Source organism: Pelodiscus sinensis, chromosome 3, assembly GCF_049634645.1.
Source record: "Pelodiscus sinensis isolate JC-2024 chromosome 3, ASM4963464v1, whole genome shotgun sequence".
Taxonomy (NCBI): Eukaryota; Metazoa; Chordata; order Testudines; family Trionychidae; genus Pelodiscus; species Pelodiscus sinensis.
The window spans coordinates 37,156,039-37,179,009 of NC_134713.1; the positions used below are offsets into that span (position 1 = coordinate 37,156,039).

General features: G+C 39.6%; 1 protein-coding gene across 6 annotated transcripts in view; it reads left to right on the top strand.

Moving 5' to 3' along the window:
- ARHGEF10 (Rho guanine nucleotide exchange factor 10) overlaps positions 1-22,971 on the top strand; it is a 167,272-nt gene that overhangs the window by 42,716 nt on the left and 101,585 nt on the right. For 4 of the 6 annotated variants that reach the window (XM_075923594.1, XM_006137773.4, XM_006137774.4 and 1 more), the window contains 9 exons: positions 2,917-3,078; positions 4,815-5,102; positions 6,272-6,338; positions 6,905-6,984; positions 9,305-9,361; positions 12,528-12,691; positions 16,560-16,676; positions 18,510-18,624; positions 19,861-19,973. In XM_075923594.1, coding sequence (XP_075779709.1) covers positions 2,917-3,078; positions 4,815-5,102; positions 6,272-6,338; positions 6,905-6,984; positions 9,305-9,361; positions 12,528-12,691; positions 16,560-16,676; positions 18,510-18,624; positions 19,861-19,973 — 1,163 coding nt within the window. The remainder of the gene's footprint in view (positions 1-2,916; positions 3,079-4,814; positions 5,103-6,271; positions 6,339-6,904; positions 6,985-9,304; positions 9,362-12,527; positions 12,692-16,559; positions 16,677-18,509; positions 18,625-19,860; positions 19,974-22,971) is intronic. The other 2 variants (XM_075923593.1, XM_075923595.1) reach the window with 2 other exon arrangements.

Sequence of the window (22,971 nt, forward strand, 5' to 3'; positions counted from 1 at the left end):
TTACTTCTCTTGAACACTTAATATGCTATTGAAAACTATGTCCTTTAAAATATGTTATGGAATGAAACCTCCTGTGGAAAAGCCTCTGGGAGAAGGGAGAGGGTTTGTGGGAATAGGGCAGACGAGTCCACTAGTAATTCTATCCATTTCATGGTGGTTTCTGGCAGTTGGGCTAGGGTTTTATGGCAGGCACAGAGTGGAAAGGGTAAGGTGTGCCTCTACCCTTTTATGTCCTGGTGACCCCTAGAAAAGAGAAATTGTTGGAAAAGATACCACTGCTTTAGCAGGCGTCTTCATTCTGCTTCCGCTATGCCCACCATTGTCCTGGTACTATGGCTCTAGTAGGAGCAGGAGCTGCCATTGCCTCAGTTCTTTGAAGAGTAGGGGCTTTACTGTGGCAGATTTAAATTGTAATGCGGTGTCCATGATGATGTGGTCACACAAGAATAGTGACACAACCAGCAGCTGGATCCCAGTTCCTACCCTATAAAACTTTTGAGACCAGTCTCTGCCAAAAAGGTTGAAGGGTCTATGTGGGGGGAACACATCCTTCTGCATCTCTCCTATCAGGTTTTCCTGGGGAGACTCAAGGAGCTCTTCCAGTTTGGTGGGTCACAAGAGGAGTAATGTAATTGATTTAGCTGTTACTTTTACAAAGGTCATGAGTTTTAAAGTTAGGTGCTGTTGTCCTGTGGGCTTGCTAACAGAATAGAGAGCATTTCATCCTAGGTCACTCACTCAAAGCCAGATCAAGTTGGCACAGAGCATTACTCAGTACTGTCTGATAGGTATTTGATGGTCCCTGAAGAGAGTTTCTGCTATCACATGGGTACTAAATGGTATTGGAAGTCTCAGCAGAGAAACCAAAGTTTGAGTGGGCATATCTAAAAATAACATGGTACACATTAAATGGATTAGAAATGTAAATAGGGAATCATTATTGATGAATGTGTTTTGAATGGAGTCTCTGCATGCTATTTAGCATTTTACCAATGTCCTTAAAATATAAGATCATCACTGATAAAGTTTGTAGATGACACAAAATTGGGGAAGTGTAAATAATGAAGAGAATAGGTGACTGATCCTGAGAGATCTGGATCACTTGGTAAAATGGATACAATAAACAATATGTGTTTTAATATGGTTAAATGCAAATCTGTATACCTAGGGGAAAAAAAGAAGGTAGCAGTGTTGCACTGTTGACTCATATTGAGCTTGAATGTGACACCCAGATTCCTTTCTGCAGTCCTTTTGCCTAGGTAGCCATTTCCCATTTTGTATTTGTGCAACTGATTGCTCCTTCCTCAGTAGAGTACTTTGCATTTGTCTTAGTTGAATTTCATTCTGTTTACCTCAGACCATTTTTCCAATGTGTCCAGATCATTATGAATTATAATCCTGTTCTCCAAAGCACTTGCAACCCCACCCAGCTTGGTATCCTCTGCAAACTTTATAAGTGTACTCTCTATGCCAGTGGTTCCCAACCCTTTTTGTGCTGCAGACTGGCAAACCCATTCACAAACTTTTGGTGGACTGGTAACATTGCATTAGCATATTTGCATATTGATCATAAATATATGAAAATAACGAATATGCAAATTAATTGTTACTAGTCTGTAACAGACCAGAGTTTGCAGATATCTACAACAGTAAAAAAAATTCACAGAAAGAATTCCCTTCTGACTGCTGAGTGGGGCAGCCCTCCCCTGCCCCCAGGGCAACTGGTGCTTACAGAGGGAGGAGCACCCACAGAGGCAGGGAGCATGTGGGGTACCCTATTTAGCAACTTTAGACATTTTTTCAGGGGCATAGGAGCTAGTGCCCCCAAGTGTGCTACCACCAGTCACCTCTGCCTTCCCCACTTCCTGCCCTATGGGGTAGGTGAGCTGCCATTGTAACTCCCCCTCCCCTTCTGTATAATCCCTGCCCTGTATCTCTCCCTTCCCCAGTCAAGCTGCTCTTGCTCCCATAGTGCTCCCCAACCTCTGGACACGGGAGCAGCTCCTGTTCTCTTAGCAGCTCTTGTTCCTCTTAACAATTGGCCTTGTTAAGCACCTCTCCCATTTCTACATTTTTCAGTTATTTTTCCCCCTCTTCATTTAGCAATGAGCCTACCTTGTCCTTACTCTTCTAATGTATTTGTAGACTGTTTTCTTTTTGCCATTTATGTCTCTAGCTAGTTTAAGCTTGTTTTATGCGTTGACCTTTCTCATTTTGTTCCTATATATTTGTGTTATTTGTTTATGTTCATCCTTTGTAATCTGACCTAGTTTTCACTTTTGGGGATACAAATATTTAATAATGGGCTATTTTATTCTAGAAGAGAAAGATATAACACAATGTAGAAACTAGACAAATTTAGATTGGAAGTAAGGCATACATTTTAAGTGGTTTTGAGGAATTAATCATTGGGAGAATTTACTGAGGGTCATGGTGGACTTTTCCATCGCTAATAATTTTTAAAATTATATTAGGTGTTTCCTGCAAGCTGTGCTCTATGAATTATTTTGGGAGAGTTCCATTGTCTGTGTTATGCAGGAGGCCAGATTAAATTATCACAATAATCCCTTTCTGGCATTGGGGTTAGGAATCAATAAGGAAAGGGAAAGAGGGGTTAAAAGTGTAGATTTCAGATTGGAACTTTTCTAAAGATTTCAAAGGAAGCTGTTGAAGTTTATTCATAACAGGTGTTCTGTTTAAGATGGTCTCAATTAAAAATAGAGACATGCTGTATTATATAGATATTATGGTATGCATTTTAAAATTACTAAGACTGTTATAGTCTTAGAAATCTATTACTGAGCACTGTGTTGTTCTAGAGAGCCTAAAATTCTAGGATCTCATTGTGTAGCCCTCATTCAAAACAGTGAACGCTTATTCATCTCATTAATAAAAAAATGCTTCCTCTCTGCTCAGTTCTAGAAAATGAATCAAAAGGCAACGATGAAGAGGAGGAAGAAGGAGAACTATTTGATTTTGATAGCGGTGATGAAATACCAGAAGCAGACAGACAAGCACTTGCGCTACCTGCTTCAGACTCTGGGATTCATGTAGAACATGAAGACACTAACTGCACAGGTAAGCCTTTCTGTGGCCAATAGGCTATGGCACTATTTCTCAAGTAAAGATCAAGCTCCATATTCATCAGACATTTTTCATGCTGTAAGTCAAAAAATATTTCCATAGATGCACTGTGAAAATGATTTAATTTACCCCAAATTCCTTACTTACCTGTGGACTTAACAATGAGAATGGGTAGTTATTATCCCTAACTGAATTCTTATTCCCTGCTGCACCTAAACCAGACATTGGTCTTCTCGTCCCTATGTTGTGCAGGCATCTACTGTGCTGATAGGGCCTTTATGTTCTCTTAGTGATAATGATTATCTCTGGATGTCCCTCGGGAAGCCTCGTAGGTGCATCCATGGAAGTGAGTCTCCCAGTGGGGCTTATATTTGCACTTTAACAATGGCTGTGCAGACAGTGTGTTGCAGTTCTCTGAAGGCTGGAGAGTGGGGTATCTTCAGAGCCAGAGTTCCAGTGAAAACCACAACTTCAAAATGCTGTTTACATGGCTATTTTTTGAGAAGTAGCATGAACCCCACGGGCCCAGATCTGATGACCTGGGCTGTGAAGATGAAACTGTAGTAGAAGGGGGGTTTCACTTAGCTTGGGTAACGTGTTTGGTGGCACTGAGTGGATGTGTCCTTAAAAATAACTAGAGCGTGCTTTTGTCCCATATGTGAAAACAAGCCTTCTTTCATTGACTGTTAGGACCTGTGGACCTCTGTTAAGTGCATTTCCCCATGACCATCCATATATAGGTATGATTTAACCCCCCAGGCTATAGAGCAGGGGTGGGCAATAATATTTTGCCTGGAGCCACTTCAGAAATTTTTTAAATGGCTTGGGGCTGCACAGGAAGGGGCGGGACCAATATACTTTCCTGCTTCCCCACCCACAGACCATGATTGGTTTGGGGTGGAAGAGCATGCGAAGTCTTTGCCCCCCCTCACTCCAGTTCCCCCTAGGCACCCATGCCCCTAGCAGTGGGAGGAAACTTCACATGCTCCCTCCACTGCAGGCCAGTCACGGCTTGCGGGTGGGGAAGTGCATGAAGTCTCCTTCCACCCTGCCAGGAGTGTGCGGTGCTTCTAAGTGCTGCGCGCTCCTGGCAGGGCGGAGGAAACTTTGTGCCCTTTCCCCCAGTCTCCAGGCCCTAATTGGCCTGGGGACAGGGGAGCGGCAGGGCCTCCATGTGCGGGATCTGGCCTGTGGAGGCCCTTTTGCTCACCCCACCCACCCCTTAGAATCATTCACCTAAGAGGTGGACGAATCAGGATCCCATTCTCCCTGCTCCAGTCACTCTTTCATTATTTATGAAGAGTGGAACAACTTCAAGAGAAGAAGCTGAGGGAGCTCTGCATCAAACTATCCCATGGCTAGGGCACTCATATGAGAGGTGACAGAAATCTATTCAGATCTATTTTCCTCATATGGTGGAGGGAGAATTTGAACCAGGAGTCTCTTACATCCCAGGTGAGTACCTTAACCAGTGAGCTAAAAGTCACAAGGGACATCCTCCCCCATCCCCAATGTGTCAGTTCATATCTATAAATTGGGGATAATAGCCTGGTCACAACTCACCAGGGTGTTGTGAGGATAAATACTTAAAATATTTTAAAATTTCGGAGTCACTTATATGGCTTCTACCACTTCAATATAGAAGTACTAGAGTGACTATTTAATGCAGTATAATTTTGCACACAAACAGTTGTGATAAATGAAAATGTCTGTGTCTTTTATTTGTCAAGCAGATGACAACATATGCAGAACTGAGACAATACAAACAGAATCTAGTGCAGAGGGTGCTCCGACAAAAGTAAATCCATATTCAGTCATAAATATTTCACCAATCCAAGAAAAAGATCCTTCCTCATCACCAGAACCCAATCTTCAAGATGAAAGTGAAAGCCCTGACTTGTCTGGTGGATATTCTGTTCCCGTGCCTTGTGGCTATGCAGTACCATCCAATTTACCTCTGATGCTGCCGGCATACTCTAGTCCTGTCATAATACGCAGCGTATCTGTGGACGAAGAAGGTACAATATCTCTTGAATTTACTTTAGTGATGCAGTCTAATTTCAGCAAACCATATAGTCCTCTCAATTTTTATATTGTACTCTTCATTGAAATCTGTGGGAAACTCTTAACAATTGAAAAGAGACTCCCATCGCTGACAACAAAGCAGAATTTTCCTCTAAATCATCTGGGAAGGATTTTTGTTTATTAAAGAGAAAGAAATCCATAAAGAACTCTGTATCATTGGGAACAGGCCATCTGAAAGGAAACACTGTTCAGGGGTGATCAGTCCACTTCAAAGCCAGTGAGCAAACACGTTTAAAAAAAAAAAACCAAACCTTTCTATAGAGTCAGTTTCTTTTGTCATTTAGTTTAACCCAGTGGTAGTCAACCTTTAGTCAGTGGAGACATGAAATTGCGACTCCCAGGTAAGTGCCCTGACCACCACAATCATTCTTACTTTCTCTCTGTCAGATATTTGGTACAAAGTGGAATAGCTTCACCAGAAGAGATTGAGAAAGACAAACCCATAACAGATTATTTTATAGGTTAAGGCACTTACCTGCAAAGTGGGAGACCAAAGTTCACATCTCTTCTCCACCTCAGGTGGGAGAGGTGGGGAGGACTGAACCTGATCAACTTCATCCCAGGAAACTGAACTAAAAGTTATAAGTGGGCATCACCTCCACCTCTTCCATGCGTTTATGAAAAAATGTCCTAAATCAAAACAAAGTCGTTCATTTTGGGTTGAATGAAACATTTTTTTGACTCAAAGCAAACTTGTTAATTATTTTCAAGTTCACTGACATTTTTCTGAATGTTCAATCTTGGTTTGCTGAGAACTAATTTTTAAGGTTACTTTAACTGCTAACAAACTGAAAAAACAGTTATTCATCCCTGGTCATGAGTTCTGAGTTCATTTAACAACTTTGCCACTGACTTGCTGAGCCCCTGTGCTTTAGTATCCCCATTGGCAAAATGAATATAATAAACTCAATAATCTTAATTATTGTTAAAATGTGTTCATAAACCACATTGAGATCTGTAGCTAAAGGACATTTGATAAGAACAGATAATAAATAACTAATAGTATTGCTACTATTAATCAAGTTAAAAGCTAATATTTGAATTCAAATAATTTTTTTGCTCCTAGCGTTCTGGTAAATCTGTTTTCTTCTACTCTTTTTAGTGGGCATACTGTCAGTAACTGAAGATGGCAATTGCAATTCTTTGAGCTCTGAGGATCCCCCAAATAGGTAATAGGCAGTTGCACAGCATTTATTTATCTGCAAATTCTTAATTCATGAGATAGTTTGTGTTGGTTACTTTTATATTCTTAGTTCTATTTTTTCTTGCCTAATGTTAGCATTGCTTGTTTTTTTTTAACAACTTCAGCTTTCATTTGCTTTGTGGTGCCAAATCTGTGTACCAGCATCAGCACTGATTGCAATTTTACATACAAACCCATTACAAGTGGCTCTTTGACATCTGTGAAAGAGAGAGGTTTCATTTTCTGCCTTACAGGGAAAGTGCACAAAACACAAGGAATTTGTTTAGAAAATGAAGAATAAATGATTTATTTATTTATTTAAAATTAACAGTGCACTAAAGTTAATATCTTAATTCCATATTAAGTCACTTGGAACTTAAAAACAAAAACATAAAACTTACATATTAAGTCTGAACTACCAACAGTTTTCTAGTGCCTTTTAATTTCAGAATGAGAGAAAAAAGATGAGTAGAACTTAGCTACTTATTCACATGGTTTAAAACTAACATCACATTATTTTTAATGCATTTATTTTGTGGGATTTTTTTCAAGTGAAGATAACCAGGTCAGTAAAGAAGAAGATGCTTTAGCCAAATGGGTTGCTGATCCTGCAAATACCTCATGGATGGAAAGTAAGTGTCAATCAGCCACAGCAGTGTCACTGTGTCAGTGTCATCATCAGTCACAGCTTTTTGCCTGGGAACATCTGCATTATCTTTTCCTGCATTTTCAAACATGTTCCAGAGCTAAATAATAACAATTAAAACATGCTTCTCTGTTTTTAGTATAAAGACCAAATTCTGCTCACATGAAGTGCTTATTGAAGTAAGTGGAGTCATGTGCCATGGAGGAATATTTTGGCCCCAGGTGATGGATTTATAGTGGGGAAATTTGCTTTTGACCTCTGATGATTCCATTAAGTCTCCAGTCACTTCTTTGGCTGCAGGCCTGTTATGTTTCAACAGTGGCAGTCATGGAACCCATAGCCTGCCTTAAAGGAGAGTATTCGTACCTTGATTGAGTTGCTTGAGACTGAAACTGGCATTACACAACTGCCCAGGTCTGTTTGCCACATATGGCAATTGGCTTCATTGTGGGATGGATGGGAATGAAGAACTCTGGACAGGCTATATGAATCCCAAATGTGGGAAACAGGCTTTAGCTTCCTGAGTGAATCTATGTCTCTTAGGCTGGGTAGCTTAAAGAAGAATTCTTCCTGCCAGAGCTGTACTACATAGTTCAGATAGGACAGAGAGATGGTTCCCAGTGGTTTGGAAATGTCCCTCATGGAGAAATTGAGGGGTGCAGGGAATTTACTTCATCATCTCAACCTATTTTTTAGTTTACCAGCATGATCACTAAATTACTTGCAGACAGGGTCTGGGTCCTAAGTAGTTATATCAGGGGATTCTTGACAGTGAGGCCCAGCAGGTTAGACTTCATGATAGCCGTGTAGTAACAATCCAATTGGCTTGCACAAAGGAGGAGAAAACATTTGACCAAGGAAACCAATTTCAGTTTCAAACTCCCGAAAGGTTAAAAATGATGAAAAATTGTGAAAATAAGTCTTGATAAATAGTGTGTGTGCTAGATGGAGTTAGTGTCCATATTTGGGGGCAGAATGACTCTGTCCCAGGAAACCAAGAAATTTCTTGATTTTTTTTCAGGGCCTGTAATCCTGCCTAGACTGCTTAACGAAAGACTTTATTTTGCCCTGTTTTTTTTTTTATGTGAGTCAGAGAAATTCATGGCAGACTAGGGGAGCACATACATGCCAGGTCTGTCACTTTTGCTACCTTGCTGTTGATGAAGATTCTCAGGGAGCATCCATCCTGCCAACCCTCCCCTCAGATGGAGTCAGATTCCAGGCAGTACTGTGAGTTCCTGTGGGTGGCCAAGCTGTACACAGTTATGTCTGGCAGCTTCAGAACTAGCTGCAGTGTGTTAGGGTGGGGTTGGAACAAAAGAAAGTAAGAAGGAAGATGTAGCACTGAATGAGACAAAGAATTGAATACATCTGGCATGGAGGGTAGGGGGTACACTTTAGCATGGTGATGTCAAGAGGAAGTGAAGAAAGGAAAGAAATACACAAAAGCTTAGAAAATCATAGAATCATAGAATCATAGAATAATAGGACTGGAAGGGACCTCGAGAGGTCATCGAGTCCAGCCCCCCGCCCTCAAGGCAGGACCAAGCTCCGTCTACACCATCCCTGACAGATGTCTATCTAACCTGTTCTTAAATATCTCCAGAGAGGGAGATTCCACCACCTCCCTTGGCAATTTATTCCAATATTTGACCACCCTGACAGTTAGGAATTTTTTCCTAATGTCCAATCTAAACCTCCCCTGCTGCACTTTAAGCCCATTACTCCTTGTCCTGTCCTCAGAAACCAAGAGGAACAAATTTTCGCCTTCCTCCTTGTGACACCCTTTTAGATATTTGAAAACCGCTATCATGTCCCCCCTTAATCTTCTTTTTTCCAAACTAAACAAGCCCAGTTCATGAAGCCTGGCTTCATAGGTCATGTTCTCTAAACCTTTAATCATTCTTATCGCTCTTCTCTGTACCCTTTCCAATTTCTCCACATCTTTCTTGAAATGTGGTGCCCAGAACTGGACACAGTACTCCAGCTGAGGCCTAACTAGTGCAGAGTAGAGCGGCAGAATGACTTCACGAGTTTTGCTTACAACACACCTGTTGATACAACCTAGAATCATATTTGCTTTTTTTGCAACAGCGTCACACTTTTGACTCATATTCAACTTGTGGTCCACTATGATCCCTAGATCCCTTTCCGCCATGCTCCTTCCTAGACAGTTGCTATTTCTATGTTATGAGAAAATAGGGTGTATCGCTATTATATAGACACTTGCTAATAAGACCCCCAAATCTTTGTTGTCATGAGTAAAATCTAAAAAGTTTTTTCAACTGTTTCTGTTTTGTTATTAGACCCAGAGGAAGTGATTTATGATGATGTGCCAAAGGAAGATTCAGATACTGAACCAGGTTTGAGCTTATGTAGAAAGTTAGATGATGATTTAATACAATCACAGGTTTTATTTTAACATACACTTGTGACTACAATGTGATCTATGATTATTTAGGTCTTTAAGTTAAATAGAGTACACCCAAAACTGCATGTGAATGCCGTTAACACTGTCACAAATCAAGTTCTAGGAATTCATAATTAGAGACTACTCTGGTCAAAATTTGTCTCCCAAGGCCTCTTCTGTCATCTTGTTCAATGGCTTCATTCATGGATTCTAATGCCAGAAGAGACCATTGTGAACACTGAGCTCTCTGCCTCAGCCAGTCTTTCCCTTGGGCATTGTTATTAAAAAATTAGAACTGTCATAAAAGAGTGTCTTCAAAACAACAAGGCTTGTGGGGATCTTCTTGGGTGAACTTTACTGAACATGCTGAGGTAGAACAGCACGTGCTGAGGTAAAACAGTGCCTGATGTTTAAATGTGGTGGAGCCTTCTGATATCTTAATCTCTAGTAACCCTTATGTGGATTGACTGGCTATGAAATCAGTAAAGTTAGCCAGCAGCCATATCTCAAACTAAATCTGCTCTGTGACCAACCGTAACATAATAAATCAGGAGAAGAACTCCTGTAATAAGCTCTTTGTAGCCAGCATTCTACTACCCTGCTGCTATGCAGCAACCAGTCAAGGAAAGCCACCTAAGAAATGTGCTGTAGGAAAGTTTTTCTCTTAACTCCAGGCTCATTTAACTCCTTTACTGTATGGCTATGATTGGAAGGACAAGAGTAGACTTCGATGAAATCTTGGCACCATTGGTTTTCACCTTGAAAACTGTGAGCAGTGGAATGCTGGGTTCAGTTCTTTTAGAAGATAATAAACAATGTGATCTGCAAAATCACACGTTTCTCAGGTGCCCTCTTTCCTGGGAAGTCTCCATCTCGTCTACATCTCCTACTGTACATCAGAATCAAGGACTCTCATGGTGGTTTCATAAGAGAGGAAACCAACAGGTAGTTCAGTCTCTGAGTCCCACCATATAAGAGAATGAAGCACTAGGGACCTGAACTACAACTCCCATGAGTTTCTGAATCTAAATCTTTTCTTTTAAATGAAAAATTTTCAGCAGAAAAATTTCTGTTTTCTATTTTTAGCTGAAAAGTCTAAACTTTCCATAGGGGAGAGTTATTTTATTGACAATGTTGGTATATACACAATGGGATTTTGCAATTAACATTTGAGAATTTGTTTCTTTTTAAATTGAGAACAGGCTAGGAATGCCTGTTTATCCAATTGGATGGATTAATTTCTTGAATTTACAAGGAAATTTTAAAATAATCACACCACATTTAAAGATCTAAATATTAGGCATATAGACTGTGGGCTGTTTGTAGTAATATTTGCACCTTTATAATCCTCAGCCTATGAGAGTTTTAACAGGTGGACATGGTCTCTGTCTCATTATCACCCCATTGTGGTTCCCATTAGACTAGTAAGACAGATCTACTGAATTCAGTCTAGTTTATCTTGTGTGGGGGGAAAGAGGGGAAGGGTCCATCCGCGCTGCTGCCATAGTAGAACTGGGGCCTTTTGCCCCCTCTCATAAGTGTTTTATTGTGCAAATCTCTAATTGGAGTCAGTGGGAGCTCCACATATAGATCGTTTACAGGACTGGGCCCTAAATCAGACAAAGACCTATTTAACTCTGTATGACCGAGAATTTTAGAGTCTGCTACTATTATAATGATTTTTTGTTAAATTCTCTGTTTTGCTGGAATGCCATTGAAAGGTATCAGGCAAAGAGCTTTGTATTTAGGGGGGGGGGGGGGACAACTAGATTCAAAAGTAGAGTTTCAGCATATTAAGGAGTTCACTTTTTGTTAATGCTGACTGCATTAAGTAATATTAATTAATATTGCAACATTGTCAAATTTTAATTTTTGAATTTAATAAATATCGGGCTATTGAAGTGTGCAAAATTAAGTCAATTTTCTTTGAAACAATTTGTAATTTACTTATAGCCTAAATCCTGTGTCTTCCTTTTGCATAAACCAAATTTTATCTCTAAAGTGCTGGTCAGGTGGGCTGAGAGTTACTGCAAAACAGCTACTAATAGTAATCTCCCTGAAAATAAGAATTTATAATGGATGTGCCTGCCTATGTCAATTGTTATGGTACAAATGATATAATATATAATTATGGAAGCAAATGATTGCTTTCTCATGGTTAATTGAGAGTTAAATTTTTTCATTGCATTTTAGGATCAATGTGTAATGGATCAGTGTTTCTCAACCTTTTTTTTTTTTTTTTTTTTATAAAGTATCACTTTAAAAAAAAAACTATTCTCAGTACCTACAGTTTTCAGACACACACAATTTTTTCTACTATTTCAACACATTTGTTTAAACAACTTAATCGTAGCTGGGCGGGCAATGAAATTTTTGGGTGTAAAACATACAAAAATAATGAAGTTTTGAGCTTTTTATGTCATTTATACACAAGGTAATGCTCTAGTATTTGAGGTGACACATTCATGACTGCTGAGTATGCTTATGTTGGAAGGATGAAAATGCATCATAAAATACAACAGTTTTGGAGTGTAGTTCTTGCTATTCTTTGGTCTAATCCATTTTACTAGAAGTAGTAACTTTTTAATATGTCCTGCCAAACATATATCATACTTCAGCATCTGTTGTGTGTGTTAATCGTGAAAAGGTTCCTAAAGTGAGTTATGTGTGGTAGCAAGATGCATCAACGGTGAATTCCTTGCTCACCATGACAGTGTTGACATCCCACTGAACTTGAGCAGGATTTGCACCAAAATCTACTGTATATAAAATAGAACATATAAAGGCAAATCCTGTGCTAACACCAGCAAATCATTATAGTATAGATGAACAAATACATTGGAACACCTCTCTTTGAAGAGGCCACTCTACTTATGAGGGGATGGTGTGAGCATCACAACGTTATCCACACATGTTAATGTGGTGCTCCACATTAATGCTTCTATGTGGAAGCTTGAAAGCTGAGAAAAGGCTTCCTACCTCATCCCACCTATGTATTGTAGCAAAGGGCAGACTACATCCCATAGTGAACAAGCGCTTTGGAATTAAAATACATTGGAACTTCTTTGAAGCTTAAGTAAAATGTATTTTCTGTTGTGTGTTGGTATTAATGCATGCAGAGGAAATGATTTATGATGATGTTGAAAATGGAGATGAAGGTGGAAACAGCTCTCTAGAATATGGATGGAGCTCAAGTGAGTTTGAAAGCTATGAAGAACAAAGTGACTCAGAGTGCAAAAATGGAATTCCCAGCTCCTTTTTGAGAGGCAGCCACAAAAGACATGTATGTAACTTATAGCCGCCTTTTCCTTATTCAGATTTTCTAATTATCCTGATTGCTCAACATTTGCCTTGCCCACTTGTGCCCATACCTTTTCATGAACCTATCTTCCATGTATACAGAGCATCTTTGCAAATGAGCTAATAACTAGTGAGAGAATGACGACTGAAAGCAAAACATAAAAGGAAAAAGCTAGTGCACATGTAAAAGGGAGACAGATCTGTGCAATGAAAATAGGCTGGTTGTTTCCTGTGAGCTGTTCTTGACCTTTTCCGTTTCCACAGCTGTGAGTGACATAGTGTAAATGGCAAATGACTATGGGAAATATTGTGAAGAGTAGAACTGGGTGACCCATGGATTTTGAGGCTTTGGGATCCACAGGAGGGTTTTGCAGAATTCACAGACTGGTCAGTTTGTAAATATGTCCCCTTTGATTTGTATTCCTCAGTTATGATTTAGCTTTGAAAAAACAGTTGTTGTGGCTGAAAAGAAATGTGTGATATGTATGGGGGTTAGAGAGACTCACCCAAAGACTGATGGGTAAAGGTGGATGGTCTGTATACAAGCAGTATGGTGCCTGATTATCTGGCCTGGCACCTTTGTGCTCTACTGCTTCTGGAGGCAACCATGGATTGGTTCAGTACCTAGAGTATTTTAAACTTTTTTACTGCTTTAGGTTCTGTCAGCTGCTAGTGATCATATAGATGTCATTTAAGATCTGGAATTTGTTAGAATGGCTGATGCTCCAGCCACCTATGCCAAGATGGTTAGGACTGGGTGTTGTGGAGTCAGTTGGGGTATGTCTACACTACCACCCTAGTTCGAACTAGGGTGGTTAATGTAGTCATACGAACTTGCAAATGAAGCCTGGGATTTGAATTTCTCGGGCTTCATTTGCATGTTGCCAGGCGCCGCCATTTTTAAATGTCCGCTAATGCGGACTCCGTGCCTGCGGCTACACGCAGCACGAACTAGATAGTTTGGACTAGGCTTCCTATTCCGAACTATCTAATTCGTGCCGCGTGTAGCCGCGGGCACGGAGTCCGCACTAGCGGACATTTAAAAATGGCGACGCCCAGCAACATGCAAATGAAGCCCGGGAAATTCAAATCCCGGGCTTCATTTGCAAGTTCGTATGACTACATTAACCACCCTAGTTCGAACTAGGGTGGTAGTGTAGACATACCCTTGTTTCTGCAGATTTGCAGAGGAACACAGAATCAGGGAAGGAATTAAGACCTAAAATGTAGCCTATAAAACAAATCTGTATTTGAATTACAGATTATATCTCTCCTTTCCTCTGTTTTGGGTGTTTTTTTGTTTTTTGTTTTGGTCTTTCGCCCTACCCTACTCAAGGTTTTTTACCTTATGTTTAAATAATTATATTTCCCTCTGCCTTTACACTGCTTATTTTCTTACATTTCCTCTTCCTGGGATTGCAAAAGCAATAATATAGCACTTTCAAACATAAAAGTATTGAAGTGGCTATAAAGTTAAGAAAAGAAATTCACATTGGAGAGAACACTTAGAAGAGAAAATGTTATACAAGTTTTATAAAAGAACCTGTGTAAAATAGATTCCACAGAATCCACATTTTGCTTCCACAGATTTCTGACCTCACTGCTCCATCTGTTGCCCTATGTCCCATCCAATCAGGATCAGGAAGTGGGGTGGGACGGAGGAATGACTGAAACACTGTATCTGTTTAAAAGAGACTTTGTTAATTAAGTACTTTTTTCCCCCTGGCTCAAACAAGCTTATGCTTCTGTACCTGATGTTTGTGGGGTAATTCTGGACCTGGCTGAAGAAAGCTGTATATTCTGATATATTCTGATTCTGAATATATTAGGATGCAGCTGAGAAATGGTCTTCACATAGTGTACCTAAAGTGGCAGCTTGTTTTGTTTCTTCCATTCCCACCTCATTTTGTTCCTTATGGTGACATCCTGGGACACAGTGAGACTCTTTACATGTGTACAAAGGGGCAAGGTTTACAATAATTTTTAAATGCTTGTAATTAACATGAACCTTCCATAGACTCCAGATAGGGATTGGAGTGAGTGGGGGGAAAAGACTGCCAGAAGCAAAGAAATGTTGCAGGAGCAGGAGTGTGAGAGAAAATGGCCATTGGTCTGGAAAGGTCATACTGTGGAGTGAGTGAAGGGAGCTGTGAGAGATTCCAGGAGAGGAGGAGTGACTGCTCAGAATATACGGATGGAAGGCAGAATGGGGAATGAAGGAGATGCAGGAGATTGGAAGCCATAGACAGGTTTCAGGAGTCAAAGTAGGGAATGGAGGGAACCAGAAAGAGGGCTTGGAGGAGAGCAGGGAAAGGCAAAGATTCTTTAAATGGTTAATACTTTGTAAATATAAATCCTTAAGTGCTTAGAGTTAGCATTGTGGTTAAAAGCTCCTCACCTCTCATTTCCTATTCACATTCCTCGCCAAATGTAATTGCTTTCCCCCTCCTCACAAACCTCATATGAAATAGTGCTAAAATCTGCAAGGGGAATCCTGCTTTGATAGGTCTCCTAATGCATCTGGTGACTCTTGTATCCCAACAGGGGAATAGGCTGGCTGTTCGTTTAGGACTGAGCATATTAAAAGGTTTAAGATTTCTGAAGAGCAGTTTTGTTTGTACATGTTAGTGGGGCTCCAGCAAAATACATGTTGGCATGTTTGCAAAATGAAATTCCCTCTTGTCAGTAAATCAGATTCTGCTCTCATTTATACTGGTGTAAGGTAAGAGTGCTAGCAATGGTATTAATTACATCTTAACTGATAAGGGTGTACCTGAGGGCAGAATCTGGCCCTTTGTTTTCAGCTTGGTGGATGTTTTGTTTCCATTGCCTCGATTTGTTGGCGAACAATGCTATCGATGTCAAGATGGGAACTTTTACATTGGATTTTTTTTATTTTCAAATATTTTTGTCTTTGTACTTTCACCTGAGGTTCTCAGAGTGCTTCACAAACATTAATTAATGAATAAGTCTCACAATAGTCCTTGACTGGTATTGCCCCTTTATTTCAATTCATGCACAGAGTGATTATCTGACTTCCCCAGGCCGGAGTGAATCTGGAATAAAGCTATGAGTAGGATACAGATTTCCTGATTCCTACTCCTGTGCTCTAACTAGTTAATTATAAATCTTTCCCTACTAGCCTACGCTTACCTAACTCACCGGTGCAATGAACCTCCAGTTTCAAAGATGTTCAGAAGTTCTGCAGATACTTTGGCCTATTTTGACAGTTTTTCTTTCAGCTCCCCATTCTTGAGAATATTCAGAAATATAAATGCTAGAAGTCATACTTGGCACTATGGAGTGATGTTCTGGATTAATTCTAATAGCAAGAAATGCACAATATAACTTGAAATTTAAATGATCTTAGCACACCTCCTATTCTTTTTGGATTGAGGGAAGCTTCCTCTTCCTTCATAATGCATAGCACTTGTCAGTGGATCATGAAGGCCTCACTCTAAGCATGAGTGGGTACATCTACACCGCAGTAAAAGATTCATGGCAGGGCAGTGGCTGGCCCTGAGTCAGGATCCCAGAACTTGGGCTTCAGACTGAGCCCAAAGGCATACCTAGGAATTTTCCAAACTGAGCCCTGGAGCCTGTGCCATGCAGATCCAAGTAGTTGGCCCAGGCCAGCCATAAGTTTTCATCTCTGTATAGACATATTCAGTAAGTGCAGCAATGTATAGGACACCATAAACAAAGGTCGAGCACCCCTAATTGTTTATATTCTGTCTATTGACTGGACACTTCTAGGCAGAGAATCGCATGCATGATACCTCTCAAGTACTTTAGAGTTAAGTTTGCACTACAGGCTTTTTGAAAAGATTGTATTTTTTTATACACTGTAGCTTTCTCATGACCTAACCCGTTTAAAGGAGCACTATGAGAAAAAGATGAAAGATTTGATGGCAAACACTGTGGGAGCAGTAGAGATTCAGCAACTAAAGCAAAAACATGAGCTGAAGGTAGTGTAGTTAATTTTTGTAACAAGCTACGTGTTAAAATTATTGTTCATCAAGTGCAGACAATGTTATCTTTCCTTTATTAAACAGCAAGTTGAATATCAAAAATGGAACAGTAACTTATTTAAAATTATTTCCAAATGTTCTGGATATTGTACAGTTTGTTGTACAAGAACATTGTCAAGGACTTTTACAGTAGTTACTCTCTATTTGTAATACTTTTACAAGATCAGCTAGAACTCTGACTTTCCTTAATCATTGAGGCCCTGATCTTGCAACCTGATCCACGTGTGCAGATCACCTGTGCCCTTGTAGAGTCTTGTTAAAGTCCATGAGCTCTATGCGGGCAGAGGAGTCATCCCACATGGCTCAGATTGCAGGATTGGGGACCTTCATCCTTTATACAGAATGGAGCTGAAATGAAGAAGTTTGTTTTTCGACTTTGGCTCATATATTGAAAGTGCCCTGTCACAGCAAGATACTTTTGTGTGTGTCCTGGTATAATTGAAAATATCAGCACAGTTGTGGGAGTAGCGTTCATTTTTGCTGAGGCTGCATTCAGGAAAGGGAGAGCAGTTTTTTGAAAGGAGATTTATGTCTGGAGGAAAATTGCTTCTCTGGCTAGTAATCGTAACACTTTTTTCATATGTGCTTAAAATGAAATAATATAGACACTGATGTGTTGTGATTTAAATGTCCGTGCAATACAATTCTTATTTAAAAATCTAATTGATCATAAATGGGACAAAGAACCAGTGTTCAGATTATTTTTAGTTTTGGATAGGGTTAGTAACTTGTATTGGAGGTTGAACTTGGGCCACATTTCAGCTTCATAGCAGTGTCATTTTGAGAACTATTTTTAGTACATATCTGCCTGGCTGAATGCTGGACATTTCTGGAGCTCAAATTGTGCAAATTCAGTGGTTCCTCTAAAATTCCTCTTGGATTGCAAAACAGGTTTCTTCCAGGTGTAGATTTTTTTTTAAAGCACAAAGGACAAGAGAGACCAGTATTCAGATTTGAAGTCGCACCTCAATTAATTAATATATTTTAAAATACACCTATATATCCATAACACCTGGAATCGTTTTTCTTCCATAAGATTATAGTCATTTGACTGTGCATTAGATTTTGGGCCTAAACTACTTGACAATGTTCTTTTTTTACATATGACATCATCTAAGAAATCTCAGAGGGGTAACCATGTTAGTCTGTAACTTAAAAAGAATGAATAATCCTGTAGCACCTTAGAGACTAACAAATATATATATATATATGTATATGTATATGTGTGTGTATCTATATTGAGATATATATACACACACACACACACACACAGTGCTTTTTTTTTGTGATGGCATGGTACAGTGTACCATCACCATTTTTTAGGAGCACTTGCCGCTTTTCTCCAGCACCACCCCCAGATAGCCCTGGGAGCACTCACCCCATGCCAGAAGGAAGCATTTCAGCCCCGACCTCCTACATGTTTTTTTTTCCTCAACAAAATCGTCTGGCAAGCCTAGTACCAGAAACTTTTTTCTTTTTTAACAAAAAAAGCAGTGTGTGTGTGTGTGTGTGTGTGTGTGTGTGTGTGTGTGTGTGTGTGTGTGTGTGTGTGTATTATCATGAGCTTTCGTGGGCAAAATCAACTTCATTAGTTTTGAGGAAATGGGTTTTTCCCACAAAAGTTCATGATTCTCTCATTCTCTTTTTCTCTCTCTAAGGTACTACAGGACTACTCATTGTTATCGTTTAAGAAGATTGCTGCTACAATATGTTGAATTCTACTCTTATTATTCACTGAGTATGTAGAATATGTCTTTTGCTGTCTTGCAGATGCAAAAGCTTATGAGGGCTGCTAGGGAAGGTACCAAAGATGGCTATGAAAAGACTAAAGCAGCTGTGAAGAAAGGTCGTTCGTTCATCAGAACCAAATCCTTTATTACCCAAGGTAGGTGTGGAATTTTTGGTCCCCTATAAAGTTCACTTAGGTGATTGTCTTAGCATGTTACTTATGTTACTGGACACATGAGAGCAGAATTACATTGTCTCATAAACAGGGCTCTGATAGATCTGTGGTTATGGAACTGCCAAAAATGTCGGTAATCCTGAGGATCTTGAAAACCCCTAGAAACATGGAGATTTGGGAAGTTTTTTTATACAACTTCCCTGCTCATAATTTATTCTAATTCATTCATGTGACACAGATGGATTTGGAGTTTGACCTTCACCCTCAGGTTCATTGCTTAATCTGCCATGGAGCTAGCATTTAACTATCTAGTGGCTATGTACCCCAGAAGACGACCATGTATGTTTCTGGATGGACTGACCTCTCAGCCAGTTTCCTTTCTGAGGGAAACTGGTTAGTTTCACAGACTCTATCAGATGATGCACATAGACTTTGCAAGCTAGGAGAAGTCCTTCCTTAGCTTTTTCAAAGTCATCTGCTCATGCTCTTTACACTATACTTCCTGAAGCACAACTTCTCTCATATTTATTTGTCTGTGTGCATTACACCACTGTAATATTTGAGTGTTTTCTACATAACATGGATAGCAATTGTAAAGTCTCTAGTGGACTACCTGGCATCATTTTTTTTGGTTAGTTGATTTTCTTGTTTGCTACAGGTTTGTTTATTTTGTTTTGGGGGTGGAGTTTAGTTGGGTGTGTGAATGTTGTGAGTGTCATTCTTTCTATGGTAGAAAATATTTTTGAAGAGAAAGAATTTGAAGCATTTCTTAAAGATGGACAAATTATAGATCACCGAATCTCCTGTGGAAGTACGTTTAACAGATACATCCCCTTGAGTAAGACTGCTTTGTCCCTTGCTGTCATGTACTTTGTTCTTGGCTAGGAAGGACAAATTGATATAAAGCAAAACACACAGAAATTTTGCTGAGGATATGGGCTGAGGTTACTTGGGAACTCTCCCACCCTTGCTATACCATTAATTCACCAGCACCAGCAGTTGGTGAAAACACCAGCAGTTATTCTCTGCATAGCTCCTGCTGTTTCTGACACTGATGGAACTATGCTGGTGATAGACTAATAATGGCAGAAATCATTAATATGCTTTGGTACAGACAAGATTGTCGTTGTCCCAGTATGATGACAGTACATATGATTCTGGATTTTCTGTCTATAGGTATATAAAAATTGACTTTTTGCTATTTTTAATTATTTGTAGATCATAAAGCTTGCTCTCTGGAAGAAGAGGAGCTGAATTTATTTATTGATGTGGACTGTATGCATACAGAAGCAATTATGACTCCTATGCCTGAAGGATTATCACAACAACAGGTATTAATTTCTGTGGGTTTAAATATTATGGAAACATACAGTAAATGACCCATAGGGCATTTGCATGGACAAAACCTGATTGTGGTGGGATAATTGTGCATATACACTAGACAGACTTGTAGCTTGCAAGGGTCTTCACCTGATTTAGAAAACCAAGCCTAAATACCTCCCCCAAAGTCATACAGGAAATCTGTAGCAGAACTTGGACTAGAACCAAGGTTTACTGGATTCTATCCCTTAACCACAAGACCTTCCTTCTTCCTGACTTGGCTGTCACTGTCTGTCTGTTTCTCTGTACTTCAGTCTAGGTTTAGGTAGCTGAAGAACAGAAATCAAATTAACAAGAAAAATCTCCCTTTAGTCCAGAGGGAAAGTTGCTAATTTGTATTTCAGAGGAGTGGTTTAAATTTTAATAATTACTTAAATTTACTTGAAATTAAATCAGCTATTTGAGGTTTGCGAAATGAATCTGTTCAGAATTTTTAATGGTGTGAATTATCACCTTTTTATAAATACACTATGGCTCCATCTACACTGCCCCCTCTTGCGCAAAAAATATGCAAATGAGGTGAAGCGCGGAATATCGCTGTGCCTCATTTGCATAATTAATGAGGCTCAGTTTTTGTGCAAGAGGCTTTTGCACAAAAAGAGCTGTCTACACTGTTCCTTTTTGCGCAAAACCCCCCTCTTGTGCAAGAGCCAGTCTTCTGCTTTTTTAAATTTGTTTACATTAAGAGTGTGTCTAGACTAAACCTCTCTGTCAACAGAGAGATGTAGATTAGGCACATCAAAATTGCTAATGAAGCAGGGATTTAAATATTCTGTGCCTCATTAGCATAAACATGGCCTCCACTTTTTTTTTAAATGGAGTTTTTAAAAAAAAACCAGCAGTCTAGATGCAGATCTGTCAAAAATAAAGCCTTTTTTGACGGCTCCCGTATTCCTCAAAAATGAGGTTTACAGGATCTGTTGAAAGGCTTTATTTTTGACAGATCCGCATCTAGACTGCTGTTTTTTTGAAAAAAATCCGTTTGAAAAAAAGTGATGGCCATGTTTATGCTAATGAGGCACAGGATATTTAAATTCCTGCTTCATTAGCAATTTCAATGTGCCTAATCTACATCTGTCTGTTAACAGAGAGGGTTAGTCTAGACACACCCTTTGTGTCCATAGGTACAACCTCCCACGGCTCCCAGTGGCCGTGGTTCATCGTCCCCAGCCAGTGGAAGCTGAGGAAGTGGCACGGCCACAGGAGCATGCTGGCTGCCATTTTCTGCAGCTCCCATTGGCTGGGAGCAATGAACCACATGTGCTGAAGGGCTGTGTGCTGCATACAGTTGTCCATCACCTTTTTAAAATGTAGAGGTAGAAAATAAACCTAATACAGTGAAACCTTTGTTATCTGGCACTCTGTTAACCAGAAAACTTCGTTAACCGGCATTGCCCCCAGCCACAATACTGTCATATCTTCAGGCACACAGTTTTGGCTTGGTTTACCATGATTGGCGTAACATTTTTTTATTTAAGAAGTACTAATCATCTTTAGCTCAAAATAGAAATGTGAGACCAATTGCCAAAACTACCAATATTAAAAACTTGAGTTTTACTATTATTGTCCATTGGTTTTTCCTAGGTTGATGGGATCCTTAGATAACCGGAACACCCTATTCCCCAAGTGTGCCAGATAACACAGGTTTTACTGTATAACGTAAGAAAATTAATGGGCCAATAATGCAAACATTCTTCAGGTGAATAGTGACGTACCAGATTGAAATGAAATTCAGTAATGCAAGGAAAAGTCACCTCTCTCTTTATTCTTAGACCTTTGGAAACTGATCTGCCTGCCTACTTTCTCCCCCCTTCAGATCTGTACAGTTCCATCTCTGAGTCACATTTCTTTTGGATCCATATCCACATTTTAGAATAGATAGTCTGTGAGGTTAACCATAGAGATTAAGTAGCTTCACTGGTAGGCATGCACACCACCTCACTAGATATAAGCTTAGGCAGGGATGCAAAAATATGTCCATGATTTTGCTTTTTGTAAATTAAACGTAAAGTGGAAAGTGATGTTACTTTTGGTGAAATACAGCAGATGTCCTTAAATAGGTCTAAAGGCTTGAGAGATGTTACCCATGCTCCTTTAAAGTGCAGAAAATATCTCTCAATGCCCCATAATATTAAAAAAGTCTTCTGATTATAATCATTGTTACTTGAGTAATGTTAAATATTTATACATCCATATGTAATAATAAGTATCATCTGATAAGTGTATTTGATGTGCAATGTAACATTTGTTCACCATTTTTACCTGTGGCAGGTAAAAGAAGGTTTTTGCTATGTAGTGGGAAGGTGTCAAAGGCAATCCCTATGTACTTGGGATCTGGCCTTAGTGCCAGGGACACCTCCCTAGTTTGTTCCCAGGTAGTGCACAAATGATTGTTGAGAAACAGCTTTTTGTTAGTTCAAGGTGCAGAGCTCAGATTAAATCTGGAAAAATAAGTTCATACTGGATGCAGACTCTGCTGACAGAGAAAGTTTGGTGAATGACTTGAGGAACATGGAAGCAGACAGAAACACACATATAATACCAGAAGTGATGAAAAACTGGTGAGCCTGCAATCCATTTATGCTGGGCTCCCTCTGTGAGGAGAGGAGAATTAAAATTCCCACTCTTCTGGGGACTGCGCACTGGAGAACAGTGTATAGAGAAGAAGTATTGACATCCAATTTAAAGAAAACCATTCTGTTTCTGACATTCTCCCCTTTTTGATGGGTACATGAGAATAGTATGGGTGCCTGGAGGTTATGATTATTATGGGCATTGTAAGAAGTATGATTCAACAATAACATGCATGAATATATCCTATGAATAGTTATGTCCCAGCCTGTGCAGACCTCACATGACAAGAGTCTTCATGCAGGTGAATAGTCTCTTAATAAAAAAGATTATGGGAAAAACATTGGAAGAATGTTTTAGTGATGAGGAGCTAGGGCT